This window comes from Aristolochia californica, unplaced genomic scaffold (genome assembly GCF_029961685.1).
Source record: "Aristolochia californica isolate CCGP_79_NKW_82.1479 unplaced genomic scaffold, dmAriCali1.0.hap1 SCAF_13, whole genome shotgun sequence".
NCBI classification, from domain to species: domain Eukaryota; kingdom Viridiplantae; phylum Streptophyta; class Magnoliopsida; order Piperales; family Aristolochiaceae; genus Aristolochia; species Aristolochia californica.
Window position 1 is genome coordinate 6,258,189 of NW_027181804.1, and position 11,063 is coordinate 6,269,251.

The 11,063-nt window shown below is 43.5% G+C and overlaps 2 protein-coding genes across 2 annotated transcripts; one reads left to right on the forward strand and one right to left on the reverse strand.

The window, feature by feature from the left end:
- The first annotated feature begins 5,049 nt into the window (after nt 1-5,049).
- LOC137948807 (BTB/POZ domain-containing protein At1g63850-like) lies at nt 5,050-7,523 on the forward strand. The gene is made up of 2 exons (XM_068794979.1): nt 5,050-6,434; nt 6,532-7,523. Exons 1-2 carry the CDS (start codon nt 5,544-5,546, stop codon nt 7,465-7,467), a joined length of 1,827 nt encoding a protein of 608 aa, XP_068651080.1. The 5' UTR covers nt 5,050-5,543; the 3' UTR covers nt 7,468-7,523.
- Nucleotides 7,524-9,162: 1,639 nt separating this feature from the next.
- LOC137948793 (brassinosteroid-responsive RING protein 1-like) lies at nt 9,163-10,275 on the reverse strand. The gene has a single exon (XM_068794965.1). It carries the CDS (start codon nt 10,134-10,136, stop codon nt 9,597-9,599), a length of 540 nt encoding a protein of 179 aa, XP_068651066.1. The 5' UTR covers nt 10,137-10,275; the 3' UTR covers nt 9,163-9,596.
- Between the last annotated feature and the right edge of the window lie 788 nt (nt 10,276-11,063).

Below are 11,063 nucleotides of genomic sequence, written 5' to 3' on the forward strand. Positions count from 1 at the left end.
GCCTAATTTTAAGTAGAATGTATGTATAATTTTATATACAATTTATTTGATATATATTTTTTGAAAAGTTTTAAATGCATGTTGAAGCTCGAGCTTGGTTCGAACTCTGTTAAAATTTTTGGGCTCGAGCTCGATAACAATTTTAGGCTTGAGACTGGGCTCGACTCGAGCTCGATAACAATTTTAGGCTTGAGACTGGGCTCGACTCGAGCTCTGAGTTCTAAGTTGGAGTTACGTTTTTTTCTTTTTTTCCTTTGGGTAGAAAATTCACCTGAAAGTAAGCAACACGATTTATGAGCAGTTGAGAGGGCACTTTGAACGCAAAATTTACACAATCTAGATCAGCATCCTTTTCTTACTCGAGTGTTGCTTTGCCGTGTATGTTAGGGAAAGAGTGAAGAAAGTGGATTTCAGGCTCCTGATCACTCTTTTTAATGATCTACTGTCCCGACAGTCCAAACTCATTTGAGTTGCGTCTCAATGAACTCTTCTCAATGTTAAAATACGTGAATAACTAAGCAAGCCCGGGCCCCCTATTTGACACCAAAAAGGCTGCATCTTTCTCCCTCCAAATGGAAAGAGGGACGCACAATGTACGCAAAGTATAAATTATGAAATAGCCATTAGTAAGCAAGGTATATTTTTTTTATTTTAAATAAAAGTTTTAACAAATGCACTCTAATGAGTGGAAATCATTTGAAAAATGGAACTGCAGGGAAAGGGATCCGAAGGGAGCTGAGGGTTGTCACCAATTAGGCTTCCCTTGGACTTGTTCCGGTCCATCATTTTGTACAGAAGAAATTAAGCTGGATTGTTGGGTGGTAAACCAATGACGGGCACGTATGATGGCTGTCCGCGCCTGTTGATCATTTTGTCGAACACCTTGGCTTGGCGTCGGTTCCTCTTCAAGGATCAAGATGCACCTCTCTGCCACAGTTTGGGCGTCTTCTGTCCACCAACGACTTCTTGGTAAAAAAATGGTGCTTTCAAGCTTCTGATGAGACGTATGGTTCGACCAAAGGAAGTCTTGACTCTTGGCTTTAATAATCTCACAGCTAGGACCAAAGCCAATTTCGTTTAATAATCTCGAAAGTCAGATAAATCAGCTTGTTTGCTTACTTTTCCATGTAACTAGAATCACTCTAACAAATGTAAAATAACCTGAGGTGGATCTTCTATCTGAAATATTCCCTGCCCAATTAGCATTTATATAACTTTCAATCCTTAGGTGATGGTTTCTTGAGCATAGAAGTCTTTTCCCAAGGGAAGACTTTAGTTATTGAAGAATTTGATTTACATCATTCATATGATCTTCACTCAAACAATACATGAATTGACTTACTTCACTTACTGCATAGGCAATGTGAGGTCGTGTATGAAAAAAATAAATAAGTTTTTCAACCAACCTTTCGTATTTTCCTATATTTTCCTTTGTCTGTTGGCACTTGGTTTGGGTATACTCCAAGCTTGTGATTTGGATTATTGGGGTATCTATAGGCTTACACTCCATTAGTCCAACTTTTGGTAATAAGTCTAGGATATATTTTCATTAGAAATTAAACCTAATAACTTCAATTCCCAGAAAATATTTGAGTCCTCCCACATTTTTCATTTCAAATTCTCTTGCCAATTACTCTTGAAGTCTTGCTATTTCTTCTAGATTATCTACTGTAATAAACATATCATCTACATACACTATCAAAGCTCTTAGTACCACACACCCAATGATCTCCTTGGTGAGAATATTCTGAACAAGACAAAATGAAGGGTATATAAGGACAACACAATTCTTGTCGTCTGTAACTTGACTTACTGATAATAACTTGTGAGAAAGAGAAGACACAAGTAATGTATTAGATAATGGTAGGGTGGGTGATAAAATCACTGTTCCAGCTCCTGTTACCGAAGAAATAACCCTATTAGCATTGACAATGCTAGTTTGCTGAGGAGTAGAGTGTTCAGAAAAATCATTTGCATCAAATGTCATATGGTCTATTGCTCCAAAATCAACTATCTATGCGCTGTAATCAATCTCTCCTGTAGCCACCTCAGCCTTGCTCATGCCTTCATTATTCTCAACCACATCACAACACTTTTTGGCCTGGAGTTTGTGCTACCACTTGCGGTACTCGTGTAGTTTGAAGCAGGTCCCACGACTATGCTTTGCATTCCCATAGTGAGAGCATTTCGTTCCATAAAAAATGGCTCGCGATTAAGAGTTGGAACCGAATATCCAACCATGCAGAGAGACCCAGAGTGTGACGAAGAATGCAAGCTATATTTGAAGCCCTTGGATGCTAGAACTACTCCTAGGGGGGATTAGTCAATAATGAAGTTGAAATGAAGTTCACGCGCAATACGTAGTTCATTCAATTATGCCATTAGTGGTGAATAAGCGCCGACATCATCTGAAAAATGCAAGTAATTGTCTCAAGCTAAAATTGTGGAATCGTGATTCGGCCCAATTTTGCGAATCATCCACTTCAAGCGTCGCTCGGGACGCATCGTTCCCTCCCCCGATGAATTTTTTTCTCATTTGCGCTCTCTTCTTCCTCTCGGCCTTCCTCTCCCGAATTTTTTTTTCTCCTGCTCTCGTCTTCGCACTCCCTTCAACATTTTCTCCCTTCGTCGTCTTCGTATCTCTTCTCCCTTCTCATTGTCTTCACATCTCCTCTCCTTATCTCTTAGTTTAATTATCCCATTGTTATAATTAATTAAACTAATGGTTTTAAATTTTGTGGCAATATATTATTAATTAATAATACGTCAAAATATATATTGTGTTATTGATGAAATAATATATTTATTTATTTTTATTACTGTATTAAATTAGCAATTTTTAATGTTAAAATATATCTTATGTTATTTATATATTTATTTATTTATTTATTATATTCGCTTATGTTATTTTTAATTAATTTATTTATTTTTTATAATTTATTAAAATCACACGTAATTATTATATTATTTTATAACAAATTTTAATCATTGTTTAATATAATATAGTATTTCATTAATTAGTATATTAATATATTTTAATGCTACATTAAATAACTTATTAGTGTAGTAACCATGTTTATTTTTGTTAATTATCTATTTAAGTATATGTTCTATTTAAGTATATTATAGAAAAATATTCATTCTCTTGTTTACATCATATTTTCCATTTTGGGGCACTAACACTGGAATCTGTTTTTCAGTGCACTTGAACTCGTTTACACTAACACCCAAGGAAGAGTTGAAGTTGAATCAAATTATTGCCTTGAATTTGAAGTCATAACTTCAATCCCCCCCACCACACCCACATTCGTCATCACTCCTTGACAAATAACTTCTTTGTAGACGTGAGCATAGGCTTGTATATGGAGAACATTACTTTGGATATGATTTAGGTGATCATTGAGACCATCCAAGAACACATATACCCGCTCTTCTTGAACTAAGGTATTATGCTGTTGAATATCGGTTGAGTACTCCATCGGGTTTGGTCAGCAGAAATCTATTTCACGCCAAATGTCCTAGAGATTATTGTAGAATTTTTCAAGAGAGCCACCAGACTTTGAGACGTATCACTACAATCAAAATACGTAGTAGTAGTGGCCTAAACCATCTTGGTTGTCGAGAATCGAATGAAGTTGTTGATGAGGAAAAAATCCATAAAATTAATCAACCATCCTTTGACAATAGTGTTGTCTATGCGCCATCGTCGAAAGGTAGGATCCGTGTGAGGAGGTTGAGGGAAATCACCGTTCAAATAACCCAACTTATCTTTGCCTGAGATATACATCTCGTCAACCTGTGGCCAGAGTGCATAGTTGGTGGCATCCAACTTGATTCCAATCGGTGTAGCAATATCAGTGGTCTAGGTCAGGACTGAAGCTTTGCTCAAAACTTCAATCATTTTCGTGGTCAACTCGACTAGGACAGAGGAGGGCAAAGATTCACTAGACTAGAAGTCTATATCGGTCATGGATGAAGACACGAGTATGAAGGGGTCGCGATTAGTATATAACCTGCAATGAGCGTAAGAGATATTCCCACTCACTTGCTGGGTTGACTCTGCTGAGTCTGGACCGAGTCTTGGCCCAAGTCCGGCTAGGTTAACTCGGTTTTGAGCCTGGTCCAAATTAAAAACACCATACCTAACTTTGAGCAGATTTTAATTATGAAACCAGATCATCATCTCCACGACACTAGCCTCCGAGCAGCAAGATGAAACAAGTTGCTAGTTTAACAGATAGCAATGTCTACTGTCGATAGTGGGAGGGGTCTCAGGCGACAAGGTCAATCAACTGGGACTGTCATCCTTGAAGTGGCAGTCAGTGCATTGGAGGCTTGGCCAGAGTCTCTGCACAAGTAGCGGTCCTGGTCTCTAGTTGAGGCTTAGCTGCGCCATAAGCGTTTAATTTATGCTGCTTTAGAATAAGACGGCTCTGGTTTAAACCACTCTGATACCATATAAGCTTTCAACAAAGAAAACTTTATTTTTATTTATTTATTTATTTTATTTCTGTCTTTTATTAATATACAACATTCATATTTATACATAGAATTACAACCGGATTTGCTTTGCTTTCTCGGATGTACTCTCGGATCTACTCTGATATCTGATTTATTGGATTGGATTTCAGCTAGTAAGAGAGGAAGAATTTATGGGAGTGGATTAAGTGGAGGGATGGTGTTATTGTTTTTATATTATCTTCAAAACACACTTTACGGAAATCTGTTCTTGGGGTCCCTTGCTCTGTTGCTCCTTCCTTGGAGTACTGCCGACGACGCGGACTGAAAAACTCTATGTAGAGATTCCAACCAAACATCTACCCAATTTCTCACAGTTAATCACCTAACCCATGAACAGCAGTCTCAAGTACAGAGATGAGTGGTTATTTTTGTCAAAAGAACCGGTGAAAACATCTGCAAGCTTTGCAGAGATTAAACGTCGCTTGCTTGTAAATATATTACCTACCTCACAGGAGGGATTAGTATATACGTATGGAGTACATGTGACAACAGAGGAGGGCGACAAAAGCAGAAAATGGGTAAGAGAAAGCAGCCTGAGTTGGTCGCAGGGAACCACCAGTCTGTGCGCGGCAATATTGTAAGCACTCTCCTCTTTGTATTTTGTCCTTCCTCTTTCTCTAGTTTTTCACTTTTGAAAATATTTGGGCGCTCAAATTAAGCTCCTCTGGCCTGTGCTTTTAACGCTGATCATGGGACGTTCACATCTTCCCCTGCCTGTCGGCTGTCACGGATCTGACAAAGAGAAACACAATCAGTGAGTGATCGGTTGTGATCGTGCTTCTCTTCCTCCTTTTCTGCATTAAATGACTTGTTTTCGTTCGTTTGTCTCTCTGGGCTCCTTTGCTCGGAGTAATCGCCAGGAGGGCCTTTTCTTGGCTGAATCCCATTATTAATCTTGCTCCGCCTCGATTCCCTCCATCGTAACAATCGGTCTCCCTCTTTATTTTATCCCACGAAAACAAAATTTGGGCCCTTTCTCTCTCTCATCTCTCTGTCTAACTCCGCAAAAGACAAGGCAAGCCATGGCAGCAACCGCCCTTCTCAAAACCCAGACGCTGCACAAATCCAAGCGTCGTAAGAGCCGAGAGACGACCATTTCTGCGACCGCTGCGCCGGTGGCCGAAACCCCACACCAGAAGCCTCCCGTCGTTGCCTCCGACGGCGCCTGGTGCTGCAACGCCAGGCTCTCGCCTCTTCCACCCCCACCTCCGCCGCTTTCGCCTTCTCAGAGCCCAAGCACGCCGCCTGCGGCTGCTCAAGAAGACGCCGGACCTGTTTCCTTCTTTTCTCGGTCGCCGTCGCCGGTCAGAGTCGCCTCCCCGGTCGTCATGGATTCGCCGGCGGGATACGCTCCTTATCCTGCGAGCTACACCAAGTTCAATACCGCTCTCAACGCGGGGCTCTTGAACCCCATGTCCCCTCCGCTGGTTCTTGACAAGACTCGATCTAGTCCCACCCTCTTCGAGATGATGACAAACGAGCAGGATTGCCAATCTCGGCAGCCGATCCCCGTCGGACATCCGCCTCCTTCCAACGGTAGGTCGGTTGTCTCGGTCCAGGATAGGCAGCTTCAACTTCAGGAGCGGATTACGGAGATCTTGGGTAGCTGCAGCCCGGGGAATCAGTTCAATGACGCTTCCTCCAGCGACGTCAGGGTGACTCTCAGCTCCAAAGATGGGCTCAGCATCATGATGAATGTTCACCGGCAGATCCTTGTAGCCCACAGCCGCTTCTTCGCCGCCAAGCTCTCTGATCGATGGTCCAAGCAGCAAAGATCTCTTCCTCACATCGTTGAGATCTCGGACTGCGATGACGTCGAGATCTACATGGAAACACTCCGCCTGATGTACTGTAAAGACCTCCGCCGGAAGCTCATGAAGGAAGACGTCTCCAAGGTCCTCGGTATCTTAAAGGTAAACCCATCATCCCTTCATTAAAATTAGGGTCCTCGATGAAAGCAGCAAACAAGCTCATTTCGTTCGTTAATTTGTTCGGAGCTTAAAAAAACAGGTCTCAGCGGCGATTGTATTTGATGCTGGGGTGCTGTCTTGTCTGGAGTACTTGGAGGCGGCGCCGTGGGCAGAGGACGAAGAAGAGAAGGTAGCCTCAGTCCTCGCGCAACTTCGTCTGGAGGGTGCGGGAGCTGGTGAAGTCTTGAAAAGGGTCTCGGTCGAAGTCCCTGTCACGGAAGAAGGCAATCACGAAGAAATCCTACTGCGGCTTCTGCAAGTAGTCCTCGAAGGGAAAGACGAGAAGGCTCGGCGAGACATGAAGGGGCTAGTATCGAAAATGCTGAGAGAGAATTCTTCCCACAACGACCTCAGTAACGAGTCTCTTTACTCCGCCTGCGATAGCTGCCTCCAGCTCCTCCGATCCCATCTTCTAGCCGCAGCCGATGGGACCGGCCCATTCGACATCGGTCAGATATCCCGGCAAGCCGATAATCTGCACTGGATTCTGGACATCCTGATCGACCGGCAATGTGGAGAGGAGTTCACGAAGACATGGGCAGGGCAAGGGGAGCTGGCAGCGGCGCATTCCCGTGTTCCGGTGATGCATCGGTACGAGCTAAGCAGGGTGACGGCGAGACTGTTCGTGGGGATAGGAAAGGGGCAGGTATTGGTGTCGAAGGAAGTGAGATGTCTGCTACTACGAACGTGGTTGGAACCCTTTTATGATGACTTCGGTTGGATGAGGCGAGCCTGCAAAGGCCTGGATCGACACCTGGTGGAAGACGGCCTGAGTAACACCATCCTCACGTTGCCGTTGACGTGGCAGCAGGAGATTCTTCTGGCTTGGTTCGACAGATTCTTGAATTCTGGAGAGGATTGCCCCAACATTCAGAGAGCCTTCGAGGTGTGGTGGAGGAGAGCTTTCTGGAAACGAAACGGCGAGCCGGATCGGCCGCGGCAGTTGAGGATTGTAGCAGCGTGTGAGAATTCGTAATGAAATTGATAACGTGCAGAGTCTCAGATCAAATTTCTCTTTCAGTTTTTTGTCTCTGTATTGGTTCTATGTGAATCTGTCTCGTCTTCAAGTTACTATTTAGGGGAGCTCGTTTCGTTGACAGCGAGCAGAAGTTCTGCGAGAGAGAGGAAGAGGGACTAAATGACACAAGCATAGGGTGGGACTCCCCCTCCGCTGTTTATAAGAAACAAACAGATGTGCCCCTCTCTTACTCCTTTTTGGTGTCATCAGAGGAGTCCAAATCCTTTCTTTCTTGCACCGGAAATTCCCCCATGCAACAAGTGATCAACTAAGTCGGGGTTGAACCAACCCATCAAGCATGGTCAATCCATTGTTGCCCATTTCCTAGTCTTTACTCATTATTTGATCTAGACAATGGATGATCATATCCACTTTCAAGTCTAATTGAGCCTAGCTTAACCAATCAATTGAATCGATAGACTTTTTTATATATATTTAGTGAGGTGAATTAAGACATTAATTGATTATTTGGTGTATAATATGTAAAATATCCCTCTAAAAAAAAAAAAAAAAAATAGACAACAATAAATGAAGGTGGGCTAGTCTGGGTTTGAGGTAAAGTTCGTGTGAAGCCCGTCCAGCGGACTCTCAACCCAGACGTCCATTTCATGGCCGGAGCAGAAGCACCCGTTGCTACTACCTGGTCGTCAGTGACGCATGCCTTTAACAGAGTGATGAGATTTTTTTTTTTTTTTTATGAAAAAGCAAGCGGGACTTTGTGAGCAAATAGACTGTAAATTGCCGGTCACAGGAGAGTTTTTGTTTTTTTGCATAAGCTGTCTTGTCAGTTTCCTTGTGTTGATTATTCACAAGTTGTTTCAAGAAATAGTACAGCAAAAGAGAAGCAGACACTGGTGTAAGAGTCGAAAGCTAGCCTCATCTGAGTTTGTAAAAATGGGGGTTCTGCTTCTACATTTGGGTGAGTTTGGACTCTTCCTTCTTCCTTACTTTGTTGTCGATAAAAGGAATCAGTATTCAGTACCCAAAACAAAAGCATCATCTCCAATTCTCGATTCTCCAGGGTCCCCTTCTTCTCTTTCACAAATATGCTCCAGTCACTTCCACCAATAAAGTTTTACCATCTTTAGCGACGTTTCTCCCTTTATCGAGCCCAGGCGTTCATTCCATTCTCACTCCATTTGAGGGAGTCTGTGAATTTCTGTTCTTCTATCAAATTGTTCTTTGTGAAGAAAATTGACGTGTGTGACCATCATGAACAGCTCTACTGAGTACAAATACTGAGACGAGAATCGAAATTTACCATGGCAGGATGCTCATTTTCTTCTTCTTTTTCTCCTTGTGTCGAGCATCCGAACCGTACCTTTCTGGTTCTGCTGAACTTTCTAATAAGGGTACGAGCCCTGATGATTAAAGACTTCAGATCTTCAATTCGAGGAGGCTCTCGATGAAATTAGATAGATGAGAGTTGTTGCTGATGCCGTAAGAGGAACATAAAAAAGAAGGAAAATGTCATGAAAAAGTGTGATCTACACCGAAGGGAGTAAGGATTTGTTTTATAAAGGATATCATTGCGAGTCCCCACATTAAGTTGCTTTGGTTTCCCGTAACCAATACCATTTCCAGTTTTAAAAAATAGGAGAACAGGAGAAAAGATTAGACAAATCTAAGAAACGACGAAGGCCAAATCAGTTTTCTCCACTCCCTGTCTTTGGCCGGGACGGGCCCGAACGCGGCTCAAATTGATCGGTTAAAGGTCTTTCTTCCTTTCTGGGAATTGCACACTATACGAATCAGATCCAAACGTTTTCTTCTTCCGGCTATATGAGCTTCTTCTCTCGTTCCTTCTGGGTAAAACCGAATGAAAACTAAACAAATTAACAAAAAGAACATAAACTCGGGGGAACTTTCTACTGCATTTCATTTCTGAAAAGGATCTAATGAATAAAGTTGAGTCTATACAAAGCTTACATTTTTTTTTTTTTAGGTTTTCCGAGATACTATTTCTCTCTTCGACTCTCTTCTCTCTATTTGTTTCCTTTTTACCTGGTTATTATTCGACTATCCTCCTTTCACTTGCACCCATATATATACATTTTCATCATCGCCCATTAGTGCTCTTATTTCTTTTATCGGCCGTTCACCGATACCAATCCAACTTCCCTATCACTAACCGGCGAATACTCGCCGTAATAGTCAGGAAGACCGGCAGCAGCCCAGAGGCGCTCATTGAAGGCCTCCTGCATCTCATCGGGTATGAAAGCAGTCCGGCAGAGGGGGCAGGTCTTCTGGTCGTGATCCATCCAGCGGTCGAGGCAGGTGCGGTGGAATATGTGGCGGCAGTTAGTCAGCCGCCGGATCTCCTCCCCACCTTCGAACTCGTAAAGGCAGACGGCGCAGCTGTCCGGCGTCTCCTCTCCGTCCTGCCCCAGCTCCTCATACCTGACCACAGGGAGGATCTCTCGTATCAGCATCGCGGACATCGACTGTAGCTCCGGGAGGTGATCCGGCCGCGTTTCAGGCCAGACAATGTCGGATTCGAGGAAAACGCCGAGACCCACGAGCCGGAAGAGGGAGGAGATGAACTTCCGAACGAAACCGAGGAGGGAGAAGGCGTGCAAGATGAGGCGAGGAAAGAAAAGCTCCGAGTAGCCAACAGGAAATCCCATACTGAAAACGAAATAAAATCGCAAAATCACCTAGGATGCTTCTTTTACGGGTTCGAGTCGTTCGATTTCCTCTCTTCCCAGAAAACTAACAAGAAAACAAAAAGGGCAGCTTCCGTCAGCTTAGAGTTCTTGAACCAGGAGTTGGGGGGGGGGGGGCTGTGAAAGATGAAAGAGTTGCATCTGAGTAAAACAATGGCTGCCGGGAGGACATCCTTATAAAGGAGGACGGGAGTGAAATGCCCCTGAGACATTCATTTAATTACGAAAAGGCCATCAATGTGACGACGTAGATGTAACGGCGGAAGCGGGTGTTGTGGAGAGCCGTTTTGGGAACTGGGGTTCGTCGCGGGAGAGGGGGTGACCCGCGGGAGCAGGAGTTTGCAGGGTCCAAATGGGAAACTGGTACTGTCATCATTGGTGTGGAGGTGGGGCCCCCCGTGTTGGAGTGTTTCGATGAGCTTGGTGAAAATCATTGCGAGGTAAGAGAGGGCGAAGCGCAGGAATGCCAGCGATGCATACGGATACGGCGCTGCCAAAGAGATGAGCGAGATATAAGTTTTTCAAAAATTTCAATTTAACCTTTTTCTTTGTTTACGTGACAAAGCACTGGCCTGCCACCGGTCACTTCCACATGCCTTGCCTCTCCCCTCCCCTCTCCTTAGACTTCACATCATCTTTCCGAACACACCCGTCAAATCGTTCTTCCCTTTTCGATCCTCTAATTTTGATTTCATTTTAAGTTATGACGGATGATTCATGCCAGGCCATATATATATACGTATAAGATTTCTACCAGTTCATTCTGCCCGTTGAATAATGGGTCTGGGCAATATAATACGGAGATAAAATCAATCCATCCATGCACGATCACTGGGTGTATCAATCAAGATAAGGTATTCTCGTTTCCCTCATTGTGGTATACCTTCG

Bases quoted from the DNA above. Each gene is read 5' to 3' on its own strand.
- LOC137948807 (XM_068794979.1), top strand. From the start codon at position 5,544: ATGGCAGCAACCGCCCTTCTCAAAACCCAGACGCTGCACAAATCCAAG. The intron at 6,435-6,531 runs GTAAACCCATCA...TTAAAAAAACAG, and splicing joins AGGTCCTCGGTATCTTAAAG to GTCTCAGCGGCGATTGTATT.
- LOC137948793 (XM_068794965.1), bottom strand. From the start codon at position 10,136: ATGGGATTTCCTGTTGGCTACTCGGAGCTTTTCTTTCCTCGCCTCATC.